The following is a 16,462-nucleotide window of genomic DNA, read 5'->3' as shown; positions in this document are numbered from 1 at the left end:
ACATGGATTTGCCTAAACTTCGTCATCTTGGCTTCAAACAAACGGCTTGGTGACTTTGTAAACTCGTCATTTTCAACAGTGTATTGCGTAATAAATAATTAAACATAATTAAATTAGCCCGACGGCAGGATTCGAACACAGGGACTCTAGCACGGAAGCCTGATATTGAAACCATTAAGCCACGAACGCATGTATCGACAATCGAATGAAACGCCCTTATGAATTTATTGCGGGCATGTCAGTGCCTTGAGACGCTTGGCGCGTTTCGATTTGGCCGCCTGGACAAGCTCAGTCGCTGCAATTCATAGCAATTGTACGCGTTCACGGCTTCTTCTGCACTTCGAAGAATATAGATTGCGCTGAAATATACGACAATAAGATTTATATAGCGTAATATACAAAGCCACAAGAAAGTCTGGATCCACAAGCACGAAGATCAGACAAATCCATGTACTTCCCATCATTCCCATGGTAGGACAACGACTGCAGCGCCAGAGTTCCCTCTAGTAATTTTTGTAGGAAACTCTATGGTCTTAGCTAGCTGGGCTATGGCGGCTAGCTGCAGGGCTAAAGAAACACCGCCATCTTGAATCGTGACGCGGGAGACGTAGCGTGACAAGCCGGACGGTGTGACGACACTGTGACGACATTCTCTTCAGTCAGGATGTACAGATTTGTGTGCGCGATTAGTTTTTTTTTTTTTTTCGACAGTTCTGTCCAGTATATAAATCAGCAGGAAGAAAGGGGAAAGAAACTTAGCAGACGTACGCCAATGTGAGCAACTGTATACATCAAAGACAGCGAAACTGTACAAGCGAGTTCTAAGTACTGCAGGGGATCTATCTGCTGATTGTTCTCAGTGATGACTGCGACGATTTATCTCACCGACGCCCGTGTCATACCGGCCGCTTCGGGGCTATATACTACAGTGTACTGTAGCTATACCGCGCGGGCTGCGTTGCTCACCGCGCTGTCAGTTTCCACCGCCGTATATAGCCGATCTGCAACATGAAGGCGGGAAAACGCGCGACGTGAGAAACAAATATTACTGATCACGGATTAAATTGCCGCGCGACTAGCCGCTCGAGGCACATTGCGTGTATTTATTAGGGGCTTGTTTTAATCGTTAAGTGTAATTTATGGGCTTATTAATTAAGGCTACCGTCTAATTATAACAATTTATGGGTTAGTTGGTTAATTAATTAGGACTTATAATTAGGCGGAATGAAAAATAGTAATCTTAGTGCCTCCAAGCGACGGCAAACATTACCTTAGTTCTTACCAGCTATGTGGCATTTATATACGCGTATTTTTAACGTTTGGCTCAAGTTAAGTGAAACGCCCTGTAGTGTCGGGATATTAATTTTCAGTGTCCGACGAAATGCATTGGCGTTCCAGTTACTTTTGCGCTTTAATGTATAAAACAGCGTTTAAAAAAAGTTGAAGTGGAACAACAGTGCTTTTTTACCACAAATTGGACGGCGCATATTTTTTTTTTTAATTGCGCAAGTTAGCAAGACTCTGCAAACACGCGTAATCGCTGCTAATTGCGGTGGTTTCGCTCGTCCATGGGTCTGTGGCGTGAAGGTTTCAATATCTGGCTTTTGTGCTAGAAGTACTGAGTTCGTGTCCTGCCGTCGGACAATTTCAGCAGTGTTTACCTAAACGTTCCTGTCGCAATAATTAAAGATTACTTCTTTGCAAACTCACGAAGCCGTTAAAAACAAGGACCAATTTTAGGCAAATCCATGTACTGCAATGCGGGCTGAAGTGCCCCGAAGCATAGAGTTTCATACAATTGCAGCTCCTTGCAGCTCCCGTATAGACACTATAGCGCCACAGTTCCCTCTAGTAATTGTATGAAACTCTACGCTTCTTCGCACTTTGACACTCCTAATGCTAACGCATTAAAAAAAAAAAAGGAAACGAGAACAAGCTATGCACTGCTGGCACGTGCAGGGGAGATATATGACGCACGCAGTCACCTATCGTGCTCTCGTTATATGGAGAGAAGTGGGACCTCCCTTTCAATAAGGTGTGTGTTGAGCCACGCTTGCGCGAATGTCACCCAGCAACGCTATCGCTCCCGCCTCGACAATTTCACGAGTAGCGCGCATGATCCGCGGTCCTCGTCAGAGCGACGCAGTCATCTACAACAGTAGCGTGCAGCCACAAGCGCGCACACACCTGATTGGCCGGGGATGTGCGGGTGTTGGGTCACGTGTACGTTCACACTCGATCGTGTTTGCCTCGTCCTGTCCTTTCCCCGCTGTTGCAATGTGGAGTGCCTCGCATTTCTTTCTGCATAACGGAGGTTAGGATAGGTTACCGCACGTGTGTGTGTCGTATCTCCTCTTCACGTGCTGTGCATATCTCGCGTACTTGCTTTTAAAGTGTTTGTTTATTTGGTACCTATTTGGTCTTTTTCTTTTGGGGGGGGGGGGGGGGGGGGCTTTACTATCATCAGTCCTTGAACGAACGTCCTCGCAAAACCTTTGTTACGTTAAATTGCACGTTACCTTCAGTACTCCTCAAAATCAACTCTGTAGCGATTAGTTAGTGTATTCGCCCCGGATAGGATGCCAAATGCATGCGTAACTGTATTACGTGATTATCACATGCACTCCTGATAGGACGCGTCCGATGCACGAGAAACGGTATTCAAATGGTTTAATCGTTTTGTTACCGCCAGCTTTCGAGAAATTGTCGCTGATTTGATGTAGGCCTCCGTGTCGTCACAGGCGACGAAAAGCAACCGCAATTAGTTCGTTTTGAAGACCGCCAGATGACGCGAGAATCTCGGATGCAGCGTCAATATTGCAACCCACCACACGACGTTACGTCTTATCTCTGTGTTCGGGCAAAGAAAAGCAGTCTTTATCATATATCAAACGCAGGGGACGGTTCCTTTGTGCACGTACCGCATACAGACGGATACTCCTGGCATCTGATGGTTTTGACCTGGTTTCTTGTTGCTTTTCTTTTTCTTGAGGTAGCTGTGTGCTCCAAAGTTACGGTACGAAGCTTCAATTCCTCGAGAGCGCGACAAAAAGTTTGTCAAGGGCAGCGTGGCTTCGGACGCGAGAAAGGCGACTTATCACGTCACCGAAAGCGGGGGTTGGTGGTCGCGTGGTAACACAAGTTGAAGGCCATGCAATGACCGTGTCGACGACAGCTGCCAAATTGGCGCTTCCAGTTGTTCGCTTCACTTGAAAACAAAGAGGGACACGCTTTAACCTCTTGTCCCGTCTATAAAGCCCTTTCATCGGCCTAGCATAGTGTGGAGAGGATTTAGCGCCGTCGAGTGCCGAATGGACTAGGATTTTGGCAGCACGGCCATAGTGTGTGTGTGTGTGTGTGTGTGTGTGTGTGTGTGTGTGTGTGTGTGTGTGTGCGCGTGTGTGCGCGCGCGCGCGCGCGTGCGTGCGTGCGTGCGCGTCAGTGGTATATGGTACCACTATAGACCGCCACAACTTCATTAACGTCTCTTCATTAAGGCCGCCAATGCCAGATGGACGTCTGTAGCTAATGGTCAGTTCATAACAAATCAGCTTTTAAATTAATCCTCTAAAAAGACCTTTTTAAATGCACGCTGACACGCAGAAATGCGCATCATTTTGCTCCGAAACCGAGCGTGGTTTTAAAGCAACGAAAGTATTTGTTTGATAACGCTCAAGCACGTGCAGGTGTATTGACAACGCCAGTTACGACGATGCGAGCTGCTTTATTTTGATACATTTTGCAAAGGTGTGAAGTACGCGTACTATCCGGGAAGGCGTAAGAACTGAATGCGCTATAAATAAAAAGGAAGCGCCGAATAAGATAAGCTTAATGCTATACCTTCACTTCGTCAATGATTTCACGCACGCTTTCTCTCGTCTCGAATTCTGTCGCTGGTTAGATTTTACTGCCACACATTCATTTATTGGTCTTTCCTGTACACAAAGTCTGCATGCAGCAAGCCGGAGGAGCTGAAGAGTATTTGACGGCAAGTGCGTTCCGTTTCAGTGGAGGTTAATTCCTCTCCGCGCCAGCAGTGTGCCTATAGTGTATGAGACGGGGGCGTCAAACACGTGACCCGCGCAGTTCTCCAATGTTTCATACGAAAGGAGAAGTTGGCATGCATCTATCAGAATGCGCGAAGCTACAAGGGGAACCCATTGGGGTCCTTCGGAATGAAAGCTTCACACTTCAAAAAAAGAAAAAAAAAGAGCAAAAGAAAAATAATAATAAGAGATATTCTGCTGGCTTGGATATCAAACCTGGCACCACCGTCGTTTCGGTGCAGTCGCTCTGCCAACTAGATAATCATGTGTTTGTAAGATGCCTGGGGGAGGGTGAACAAATCGGCAAACTCGAAATTAAGGCAAATAATTGACGTTCACCATCACCGCGGCTGCGGGCTCGTTAGGCGAGAAAGGACCCTCAAACAAAAGTACGGCGACGCTACCGTCAAATTCACGCCACCGGCTCCTTGTGACGTCATGGATTTTGAAGACGTCTGCACGGTGCTAATTCATTGTTTACCAGTCAACAACGATTGCGTTGCGTTCGGATAGAAAGGAAGCGCGCTGTAAACGTGACAGATTTTGGCAACTTACCATTCACAAGAAGGGCCCAGATAGGCGAACAGTACATCTTCATTGACCACCAACGTCATAAGTGCCGCGATGTGAGCGCGAAATTGAAGAGGTCGAAGTTACCGGTCTTAATCAACTCCTTTCAGCCAGTCAAATGTAAACTGGATTCTATAACAATAACCGACATGTCTAAACCGACGTAGTGTTTTTGCCTAGCTTTTGTTTAACTCCTCAGCAAGTGATTACCAAACTTCTTGCGCGAGAAATTTTGCAGCGCGTTTAGTGCGGCCGCAGCCTTGTGCCTGGACGCTATCAGTCTGTGACTGGCAGGCGACTGGTTTGGAATGACTAGTTTGTGACTAGTTTGTTCCCTCAAAAAAGCTGCAGAATACTGATTATTAATTGTCTGTATGCATGACACGCACGAGACTACGTCGATTTCGATTGCAGAGGTTCTTTATTTTATTATTATCTTTCTTCTTTTTTTTTTTTTTGGGGGCTGGCTGATATGTTTACGGATGCTGACCTCCACATAGTTTACAAAGCGAGATGCGGCACGTGCTTCCCCTTCATACCTCGTACGCTGCGGTGAAGCTTACTTGCCGCATGTGAGAGTAGCACTATGCAAGTACCACCTGCGCTCCCTTATGTTTTGATCGCATATTGCGTGAAATGTGGAACCTGCGCACCACGTATTACTCGGTTACCGCGTTTCATTCGTCGAGTAGTGTATACGTGGAATTCCATTCTTACGGAATGATGTTCGCGAGCTAGATGTTGCGCGCACACCTTGTAACCGTGGCGGCCGCGTCAGTCTGTAGTTAAATTGCAACTGCCAGCACCAGGCTCGCCCGCGAGCTTCGCGTGGAAGGTGGCCACGGATTTCGACGACTCCAAAACCCCGGACGACGTCCACACATGGCGCGCATCCTTTGAGAACTTGTGGTTTGATGTCAACTAAGGCAGACACGGACGGACGGACGGTCTATCTACCTATCTGGACTATCCATCTAGATAGCGGCGCCCACCCTTATCATCCACCGCTGACGGCCTGCTGATTCCATTGATAGCGCAAGCGGAGCGTCGCTCTGCATGACCACTGAGGAAGCGCTAAGAGGAATAGCACCGAAAAAGCCAACACTAAGAAATCGCGGTCCAATTTTAACACCTTCACCCCCCACCTCAGGCCCAACCCCCACTTGCTCATTTCTTTTTACCACGCTTAGCTGAACATATTCGCGTATAACTGATTATCATTAATATCGACTATGGTTATAAGCAACCCCTGTGGATGATATTTGAAAAAAAAAAAAAAGCTTCCGGTACGTAGCTCGATCCGCACTCACATTGGGATGTCTTTCATCCTTACGGTGTACAAACACCGTTTTTTACACCGTGTCGCAAAGTCGCCGCGTACCATATGTCGACCTGTATACGATTGCTTTCCTTCCAGCTCATGTTACCAAATTTGGTTCCTCTATTCGGAGGTATGGGGGGGGGGGGGGGGGGTATATGGGACCTCTATTCGGGAGGTCCTCGTCGTTTAACGATCCCCGCGTCACCTATTTCTTTTTTTTTTCTTTTTTTCGTCGGGCCGCGCCCGTCTATTGTGCCGACTAAGGAGTCTTCACGCAAGGCTTGCACCCGAGCGCCGAGATTCGGCTGCCGTCGACGGCGGCGGTGGCGGAACGATCTGTCTGCCGCGCCTCTCCTGCCCTCGCTTTCCTAGCGACAAAGCTCCGCGGGGACTGCAGTCTGAACCGCGGCTTGTGTACGACGCTCGGGCTGGCGGCGGCGGCGGCCGTCCGCGGCTTATTGGAAGCAAGGCGCAATTAGGCGCGGAGGCTGAGACAAATTGCATTCACCTCTCCCTCCCTCCCTCCCCCTTTCTCTCTGCCCGTCGGCTCGAAGCTTCGTGCGTGGGTGCGCGGTTGCGTTGTGCGTAGCAGCGGCGGCCGCCGCCTCTTTACGTGGCGTCGAGCGACGCGCGCGTCTCAGGCGCGCCCCTCTTTTTTCGCACGTACATGAACAGAACACGCAGCTTGGTGATCTTAAAGGGACACTCAAGCGAAAAGATATTTCGGCCGTATTAGTAAATTACCCCTCTACAATAGTAAAGAAGAAAAAAATGCACTCTTAGGCCGAGACCACACGTACGCTTGCGGTCGCGCGCAAGCTCGCGTCTACGCGCCTTGCGCCTACCGCGTCTCGCGAGGAATTGCGGTCTGCATCCACAAATGCTCGCCACGGGCGCGCTCTGGGCTCATTCACATACGCCTGGGAAGACATCCCCTTGTTAATGACAGTGTTTCAAAATGCTTCGATATTTCTGAAAGTAATTGTTATATATTTAGAGCTGTTCGGTCAGAACAAAAAAGGAAAGGTTAAGCACTTTCTTGCACGATATAAATCTGCTTCGCTGAGAGTTGAATGTACCGCGCCGTAGCTGCGTATAGCCAGGCGCGCCGACGCGTGGCAGCCCAAGTGCGCGCGATAACATGGAGGAGCTGTTCACCGAGTTCTCGCCGCGTTTCGACGCGTACGAGCCGTGCCGCACTGTCTGCGCATGTGTGGGCGCACAGACGCGACCTTGCGCGCGTCCGCAAGCGTACGTGTGGTCTGAGCTGTAAGAAGGTGCTTTGTAAGCCGGGGAAGACGACAATGCAAAGGACGGGTGGCGATCGACGCCGCACTGAAGTTGGCGCGCCAGCTCCTCGTGACCTCATGGATACTGAAGGCGTCTGCTCTGGCCTCAGATTGCATTCAGCAAATTACAGGAACATTTACTGAGACACAGAGGGCCCAAATATGAAAAAAAAAAAATACGTTGAAGTTCGTGACGTCATTCTGACGTACGGGCCCCGAGGTTTCCGCGAAATTCAACAACTTGAACTTTGGCCTTGTATCTCCTAAAGATCAACCGAATGCCTCAATATTGATGAGAAAGAATACGTAGTCATACTATAAACTGATTTAGTGTTTCTTTTGAGTGGTCCCTTTAACCTACGCACAGGTGCTGCGTGCACTACTGTATATGCCAAGATAGCCTCAATATCATAGTTAGCATGAAAATTGAGGACGTTTCAAATGCGTTAGGCACTTCTGAGTTGACCTACTATACACGCTAAAGAAATTTATTGATAAGCACAATACGCACCACTGAAAAGAGTTAGAACATAGGCATCCGGGTAATTTGTTTGCGGCGCCATTCGTAGCTTTTCTTTCTTCTTTCAAGGGTAGTGTGGTGGTGTGGGATGGCGAGGAACGGCGGGTAATACCATGCTGCGGACATGGTGCACTTGATGAACTATATTTCGCTGCCGAAAGGAATTGCTTAGCGCTCTGCATTTCCTGGCGATCCTGAGGGCTGACCAGCCTGCTGCTGATTGCTCCTTTGCCGAGGGCCGGTATATAACAGCTATTCGTTCAGCTCGATTCTGTTGCCAGTCTTATCCACCATTCGCAGTCGACTGACTCCGTTGATAACGGGGTCGGAGCACAGCTCTGACCATTGACAAAGCGCGAAGGGGAATGGCATTGGTCTAGAATCGTCACATTATCCCTGCTCTAACGACAACCAGTGTACTCGGCATCGCATGGCAGTTGTTGGTGTCACACGTGACAGTGCATTTTCGGCGTGGTATCTGTTGTGCTGTGGTGGCTATAATTCCATGCAGCACGACTGCGGTCCCATAGAATGTTCCTAGGGGCCATAGCACGGCAACCACGGTGTACTACCAGCTGAGATCTGTTTCGATTGAAGCTTCCGGTTTATCTGAAATGCCGGATAATCCGTAAAGGGTTTGTGATTTCCATGCAAAGTTTTCTGGATGGTTCTCAGAGTGAGTGCGCTCTGCCCCAATAATTCAGTGGCTTAGCTTCCGCGAAGTCAGGTGTATACTTCGCGCTAGCACAGGGCCACGCTCACCCGGCACAGATATGTCCACGCCAGATTTCAATGTGCACGCTGCCTAAGTCTTAATGCCTGCCACTATAGCAGTGCAGCAGTGTGGCTCGGCCTATTGTTTTTATGAGAATGGTGGGGTAGCATGTACACTTCGTTGAGCAGCAATATATGCTCAGTGCGACCGAGCATTTACTCATTCAACGAAGCAGATGCAGGTTATCTATTGAGGCTGTTAACTAATTTCGTCTAGCACCACTAACTGCCGATGACAGCACCACTTAAACCTCATAGGTGATGCTTTTAGCATCGAGCGTATGTCCTACAGGGAGACACAATACGAAAGGCAACTTCTAATCGATATTTGACTTGGCTTATATGCAACTTTATGGGACATTGGTGTCCCTTTAAAGAAGCACTAGAGTTGTATAATTAAAGGACACTAGAAGGACAAGTTAACCTGTATTACTAAATTATGTTTCTAAAATACCGAAAAAGCTCACTTTTATCGTAAGCAGATGCTTGGCGAGCCAGAAAACACGCAAAGACGTGTGGCAACGCCTCTTTGAAGTTTCCGTATGAACTGGCCGTGACGTCATGTACTTTGACAGCGTCTCTTCTTGTCTAGTTAACTTATTTTTTATTAATAAAGAAGAAATTTGTTGCATTCTAAATGAACCAAAGAGCCAACATGGAAAGTTTTGCGAACTTTTCATGTGCTAAGACAGAATATGTCAAAATAAGTACTATCGTGCTCAATGTGAGTTGCAACACAAGAGTCCGTAGTTTCTTTTTATTATTATTATTATTATTATTATTATTATTATTATTATTATTATTATTATGTAGGCACTGCAATGCAGTGCCTGTGCGCATAGCAGCATGGCAGTGCCTAGCCTATGTGCACGCACACACAAAATCCCTGAACACCGTTCTGATTACTGGTAGCATCTCGTCTTAAGACAGTGACACTTGTTGTTTTTGTTATTGAAAGAACAGATGGGTGTACACTATGTTCCTAATATTTAGCGTGATAGTGCATTGAATTTGTGATGTCATGCTGATGTAGTGGTGCTGTAGTTTTGGTGCGAAAAGATGGACTGCATTGTATTGTCATTGTGTTGTATTTACTGCATTCTCAGAGTGTGAACTTAGCAAGTTTCAAGGACATTTAATATGCCCTAAATGCCCTAATATGAATATATACGTTAAAATCCCCGACTTCACTCTGACATGTCAGCTTGGGGTTTCAGCATGAAAAAAAAGACAAAGCTAAGTTTAGCTTTCGTTTTCTATTTGAATAAGCAACCTCTTACTGCGAAGTTAACGAAGATAGTTTTTCAAAGAATGCGTCATCAGTCTAAACTGATTTAATGTGTTGTCTTTTGTGTCCTTTCAATGTACAGTTGAGTCTTGTTGATACAATCTTCAGGGGAACTGGAAAATAAGATGTATCATCCAAAAATCGCATTATCCAAAGCAAGCTCCAAAAAGTATAAAAATAGGCGTACTCGGTAATAAACTCAGTAGCAAAGGTTCATGTGGAGTCGAGTGATACTGCTTCGCATAACGTTATGCGGAGCACCATCACTCGACGCCACACGAACTGCAGCGAACGCACTCTTATTTAGCAACTTTGAAATAGCTCATCAGTTTGTGCTGAACTTTCTTCTTTTCAGTGTTTGTAAGTTCTGGAAGTTAAAAGAAGAAGCTGCCATTCCCTCACTCAGCCGAGCAGCAGCGCACTTCCATTTGGTGTGGCCGCACTGCCTCAGCATCCTTTTACTGTTGGCAGCATGCCATGTGCATTATTAGTGGCACGAGCATCAAGTGACACTCTTGTTTCTTGCGCAGCGTTATAGATATATCAGAGCATAAGTTTATTTACAAGTTGAGTTACTGAAGTGTATGTAATAATTAGAATTAATTAGAAATTAGATTAATTAGATTACCGCACACCAAAGCACATAATCGTAGACTTTAGAAACCCGCCGCGTGAGCATGACTTTGGCGAAATTCCTGGAAACCGGGAAGTAGAAAGTGGTAGTAATGACATCACACACAAGAAGCTGACATGATATTTAACTGGCTAATTAAATGGAAAACAGTTGCCTGGCATAGACTGAACATCTGCCTAGCAGAGCGGATGCGTCTTCACTCCCTCCTTTCTCGTTTGTCCTCTCCCGTCACTCACCTGCTCGGTCACTCGGTCGCTTGCTTGTAACAGCTGCGTGAGCGCTCTCGTTACATGCTATGACGTCAGCACCAGAGAGGGCGCTTAAGGTGCGCTTTGTGCGCCGCTAGCTAGGGGGCTACACCTCGTCAGGTGGCACGCACTGCACTTCCTCTTCGCACTCCCTTGCTCATCGCCCGCATATCTTGCCCAGGAAAAAATGTTCGCAAATACCAATGCCGTGGTGCGAGTGAGAGAGACCCCTAAGTCAAAGATTAGGGTCACCTACCATTTTCCCTCTAGTGTGCCTGGGGCTAAACACGTTCGTGACAACGTTGGAATGTTAAGCTAGTACACTGGAATATGGAGCTATGAGCTTTGGAAATACCAGTAAGAGTGCACTTCTGCAATAGTATTATCCAATTTCATGTGAAAATGCAATCATAGTAACCGTATGAAAATACATTGCTCCTATGGGACGTTGGCCGGGAAAAAGAAAAGAAATGTATTATGCAGAATTGTATAAATGAGATTTCACTGTATTCCTTTTCTTTTTCTCGATCCTGCTTTGCTCCAGAAAGTGGCGGGGATTCGGTGAACTGGGGCAGTGGACGTGCGGTGACAGCCATCTCGTGGCAACTCTGAAGCTATGGCATTCGCAGGGCTCAAGAAACAGATCAACAAAGCCAATCAGGTGAGACTGATGTGCCCTGCATTCCCTTTGTTGCATGTCTATTGGAGGCTGCGCTACATGCTGCCAGCTCCTTTGAAGCGGTGAAGTCGTAGAGCGCACGTGAAACATGCATTCCATGAAGTACTGACTCCTTTTATAGAGCAGCTGTTAATGGCCCTATAGAGAAAGACAGGAATTGACTGTAGTGCACCAAGCAGATGGGATTAACATCTTCCGGTTTCGGTTTTGGGCGTGCGCGTTTTGAATGATAGCTAGCACGCGTTGCACTGGCCACGCTAATCGGTGCTGCATTTTTTTCTTTTTTGCTTCTGCTGCTCAATCGCGCGCATTCATAGTACATAATCGTTTTATATTGTACAAATGATTGCGAATTATCTTTTCAAGCCGCCATCGAATCTGTGCCACTTGCAATTTCATAAAGTAGATGCAAGACGCCTTGTAAATGAGGAACTGTTTATTTTGCTTTATATAAATGCTGGTTCCGGGCTTTTTGTGCATTCATCCAGTGTTGTGGCTCCAGGTAAGCAGCAGTAGTTCTCGTACGAAGCTCCGGCGGGCGGCATCAGCTGAAAAAATTACAAGCATGTGTTATTTTGGTTTTTAGACCTTATAGAAATGCTGCATGTAGAGGCGAAGCGTGCGAAAGTGGTGAATGGGTGGCATTACAAACCAAATCAATTCGCTTCTGTGTACACATGGTGTAGAAAATACTAATCCCAAATAATACTATAAAATATGAAAACATCTCATTTGCAAACATTCCCCATTCCTGGTCATTACTTTCTGCACTTTAGGAGAACAAACAGATAGGTGACTGCGCGTTTCCAAAACAACTTGGCCTTAGCCGGCTCTATGGTAAGCTACATACACAGAAGTGGCCACAACACGGGCTCTCAGCCAGACGATGCTAGACGCTGGCAGAATTCCTTCTACTCGCACTCAAGATCAATGCGTGGGTGCAGAACCTGTTTTTAGTTGTTGAGGAGACAGAATTTTCAAGTTATTGGTTTTTCAGCTCTTCAGCGTTATTGTTTGCGCGTTCTGCCGGTGCAAGCAACACACTCCAGTGTTATCACTCCTCGCAATCACTCGTCGTGTTTTCGCAAGCATGAGTAACGAAAGAAAGTATATGTTGTTGCGGGGCCGCAAGAAGCGTTATAAACTTGTTCCACTGGGATTCTGTAGACGCCACACTTACTTTCTCACCACGACCGAACTGCTTTTCGCTAACTGTCTCACAACGCCAGGCACGGTGAGCGTAACTCAAAAGTATCCCGAAAAGTAAGTAACAAAATTACAATAATGTTGGGTGTCAGATAATGTGTCACGGATCTGTCCCAGCAAGATTCAGTACATGCGAAACTGCGTCACAAAACCAGTCGTGGCGAGCGTCCCTGAATAGTATCCCAAAAGGTAAGGAAATTAATTACAATAATGTTCGGAGTCAGAGAAAGCACCAATACTTGTCCCAGTAAGATTCAGTACACACGAAACTAACTGCGTCACATGGCCGAGCTGTTTTTCGCTAACTGCGTCACAATGCCGAGCACAGCCACTGTGCTTCAAAGGTACCCCAAAAAGTAACGAAATTAGTCACAATAATGTTGGGGGTCAGAGAAAGTGCCATAACTTGTCCCATTAAGATTCAGTACACGCGAAACTAACTGCGTCACAAAGCCGGGTGCGGCGAGTGTGCCCAAAAACTACCGAAAAAAGTTAAAATAATGTTGGGGCTCACAGAAAGCGTTGCAAACATCTCTCAGTATGAGTCATTAACTAAAATTAGCTATGCCAGGACGGCTGAGCTGTTTTTCGCTAACTGCGTTGCAAGTCTAGGTTCCATTCCCTAAAAGCCTAAATTGCTTGAAATGCGTCGCAGACTGTCACACAAAATTTCTGACCTTGCCGTAGTCCAAGAGTGAAGTCGCGCCATATTGAAGTGCACAAGGAATGCAAGAATACGCCGGGAGCCCAACAAACAGGCTACATCCAAATGAAACAGGTCGCCGAAGAGGCGAACTTCACATGCACAGCTGGCCTCGCTCGTTTCGGTGGTATGTCTGGCGTGCCGCTAGTTTGTTGCTAGGTGACACAAAAAAATAAATCGCAAAGTATGAATTCATTTATATGCAAAGCTTTTATAATTTTAACGGGAAAGAATTAAAAAAAATAAAACTTTGTCTAGGGGTAATTGGAGGTCACAGGGAGAGGCCTTCGTCCTGCAGTGGTCATAAAATAGGCTGATGATGATGATGTTCATTTCACCTTCTTTTTTTTTTCCGATGCTCGCGTCAACTAACTGACGGGATTAACATTAGGCGTGATGTGTTTCCTAGTGCCAATTTTTGCCGAGTGTCCCCTCTTGTTGAATTACTTTCTCTACAATGGACCGTTCCTGCGGTGAGCGGCGGCAGCGTAACCGAGTGAACGAGCACAGCAGAGAAAAGCATAGTGCCGTCTGGTGCCACGCACCGTGGTGCCGTGCGAGATGTGTTCAGGGACGATCACTACGAGATGGTGCCAGAGTATCGTGCGTCGTCTGTTCACATCTTTGTCCTTCTTCAGTCAGTGCGTTTAATCGGCTAACAAATGTTAAACGTTATCCTTCGATGCACGGCACACTTGCATGTATCAGAAGTTTTTTTAATGTTATCAGTAATTCTATCCCCCGGCTGTTGTCACCATACCTTTTTGTAATCTGATTGTATGCGTGACACAAATTGTGAAGTACTTTCTGGAAGCCGACGCACTTGACCCACAGATAAGATTTTTGACGATCGCTGACTCTGCTCACCACTATCGTTGTGTTCAAGTGTTCCTTGTTTTGTGATGCTTCGCTGTATTTGCAACATGTAGATTGTCCTTGCCTGCCACTAAATTGCGAAATGAAAACACATATAGAACTGCGCTCAAATTTCGCATAGGGAGTATCGTGATTGTAGGTGAATTTTTTTTTCATTCACACACGGATAAAAGTCTGCACAAATGTGCGAAGTCTTTTGACACGGGTTGTCAGGTGTTCAAGTTCTAAACTGTCGTTTGAATTCATCCGACCCTTGTCTCAAATAACGCATGAAGCACAGAATACAAAACTGCCACCTGTGATACTGGGCATATTTCATAGCAGAAGAGGTAATTGTCTTGTTCGCTGTTGAGACCACTGTTTTGTTCAGATACTAAAGGTTAATTTTAGTGGCATTATTTTCAATCACGAAAGAACTTATTTGATGCCATGTTTAATTCAGCCTGCCGAGAACAACTTCTGGCCTAGTAAGACAAAGTAGCACTTTCTTTCTTTCTCTTTCTTTCTTTCAAATCACTAAATGACTGAGACTCTTCCTAGCCCGTAATAGAAAAGACTGTGATTTGATCCCAGCAAATGCTATGTTTTCTTTCATTTCTTTCTTTTTTCCTTTTTTCACATCAAAATGTGTTTGTGTGTTTGGGATTTGCTACACATATAAGTTCTCAGTGCTAGAGCAAGTATATATGACTTGTCCGTGTCTCTTCTTGTGTAGTCTGTTTGGCGCTTTAGTCCTTCAGTAACATGCACCAATTAGCCCAACAAAAGGTTCTGCTTATATATGACTCCTTCGTATTAACAAGGATGTTTAGCTTGTTCTTTTAATAGGATGTAATATTCTTGCACAAGCTAAAGCTGCAGTCATGTGATTACAGAATGCCAGTTAAACCTTTGTTGCTATTTATTTGAAATTGTGTTAAATTAAAAAAAAAAGGAAAGAGAAAGAGAAAATGCCCAGATCAATAATAAAAATGACGCGGCATGAGTTTGTGCCGACAGCCAGGTTCAGAGAGAACTTGTGCATGTTCAGTCACCACCGCTTTCACTGGCTGCTCTATGAAGCGCGGCACGTATTCACCACAGTGCAGACTGCATTTGGGGTCTACGAATTCTGCCTTCGAATGTGGCTTCACGGAAACACGCTAAGCATTGCCGCAAAGTGGCATTTAAAGGGAAAATTTCTTTACAAGGAACATCTGCATTTTGTATGTATTTTAATGCTTAGCAATAGGAAAGTCACAGTGGAAAAAAGTTTGTGAAGTGTGGGAAGCCATTCATGCGATACAAGTAGAGAGGGGATAGAAGAGCTTAGAGACATGGTAGTGCGGTCCATGGTTATATATATATATATATATATATATATATATATATATATATATATATATATATATATATATATATATATATATATATATAATATGTATATACACACAGGTATACAGGGTGGTCATTTTTAAGTTTTATGGAATTTTTAAAAATCACCTGTGGCAGATAGCACAATTCTTGTCCTTGCGCTGGAACTAGGTGTGTTTATTTTAACTATCATGTTTAACTCGCACTAACTTTGGCTAATCAATTCCATTTTATTCAGTATTCATACACGTGTTTATCACATTTATTTCTCTTGCAGCAGTAGTTATAATTTTTCATCACAGTGCCACAAAAAATACACACATTGCATAACCTTTGTAGTAGTTGCTTTATGTACCTGTGTGAAGTGCAAGCATGTTTCTTTCAACCTTATCTTTGTGGTTACCACATAGACTCTCAAGTAATTAGATGCAAAAGTAAGTTTGGCAGAACTAAATGTGCATCTACATCTTGTAAAAAATGTGACTATGCTACGTCTAGGTAACTATAAGCGAATGCTATACAGTACAGGTACGCTGTGTAATGTAATGCCATGAAAAAAAAAATTACAAACGGCCTTAGAAGCAAAACCTCCATGCTACCATTAACAGTGGAAGCTGCTTCCCCAATGGCTTTGAGCTACGTGTAAGGTTGCCATAGCAAGAAAGTAATCACAGTGCCAAGTCATAGCTACAAGCCATAAGAACACATTGTTGCAAAAGGCAAGAGAAGTGCTACTGCTCTTAACAGAGTCATCAAGGATCTACTTCAGTGCCAATTTTTGATATTTTTGCCGGTAGTCTTCCTTTCCATTTTTCTTTTTTCTGCCAACTGCCTCTTATGTTGGACTTTTCATGTGCTTACATTGCAGTATGTCAGCGAAAAGATTGGTGGAGCGGAGGGTACCAAATTCACGGACGAGTACATGGAAATGGAGAGGGTGAGCATACGGATGCAC

The 16,462-nt window shown here is 45.4% G+C and overlaps 1 protein-coding gene across 9 annotated transcripts in view; it reads left to right on the top strand.

Annotated features, from left to right (window-relative positions):
• EndoA (SH3 domain containing GRB2 like, endophilin-A) overlaps positions 1-16,462 on the top strand; it is a 115,505-nt gene that overhangs the window by 69,826 nt on the left and 29,217 nt on the right. For 8 of the 9 annotated variants that reach the window (XM_050188236.3, XM_050188241.3, XM_050188237.3 and 5 more), the window contains exons 3-4: positions 11,235-11,351; positions 16,376-16,444. In XM_050188236.3, the coding sequence (XP_050044193.1) occupies positions 11,307-11,351; positions 16,376-16,444 (114 nt within the window). In that variant the 5' untranslated portion in view covers positions 11,235-11,306. The remainder of the gene's footprint in view (positions 1-11,234; positions 11,352-16,375; positions 16,445-16,462) is intronic. The other variant, XM_050188235.3, reaches the window with a different exon arrangement.

This window comes from Dermacentor andersoni, chromosome 2 (assembly GCF_023375885.2).
Source record: "Dermacentor andersoni chromosome 2, qqDerAnde1_hic_scaffold, whole genome shotgun sequence".
Taxonomy (NCBI): domain Eukaryota; kingdom Metazoa; phylum Arthropoda; class Arachnida; order Ixodida; family Ixodidae; genus Dermacentor; species Dermacentor andersoni.
The sequence above is the reverse complement of the archived record's forward strand: the minus strand, read 5'-3'. Positions and strand labels throughout refer to the sequence as shown.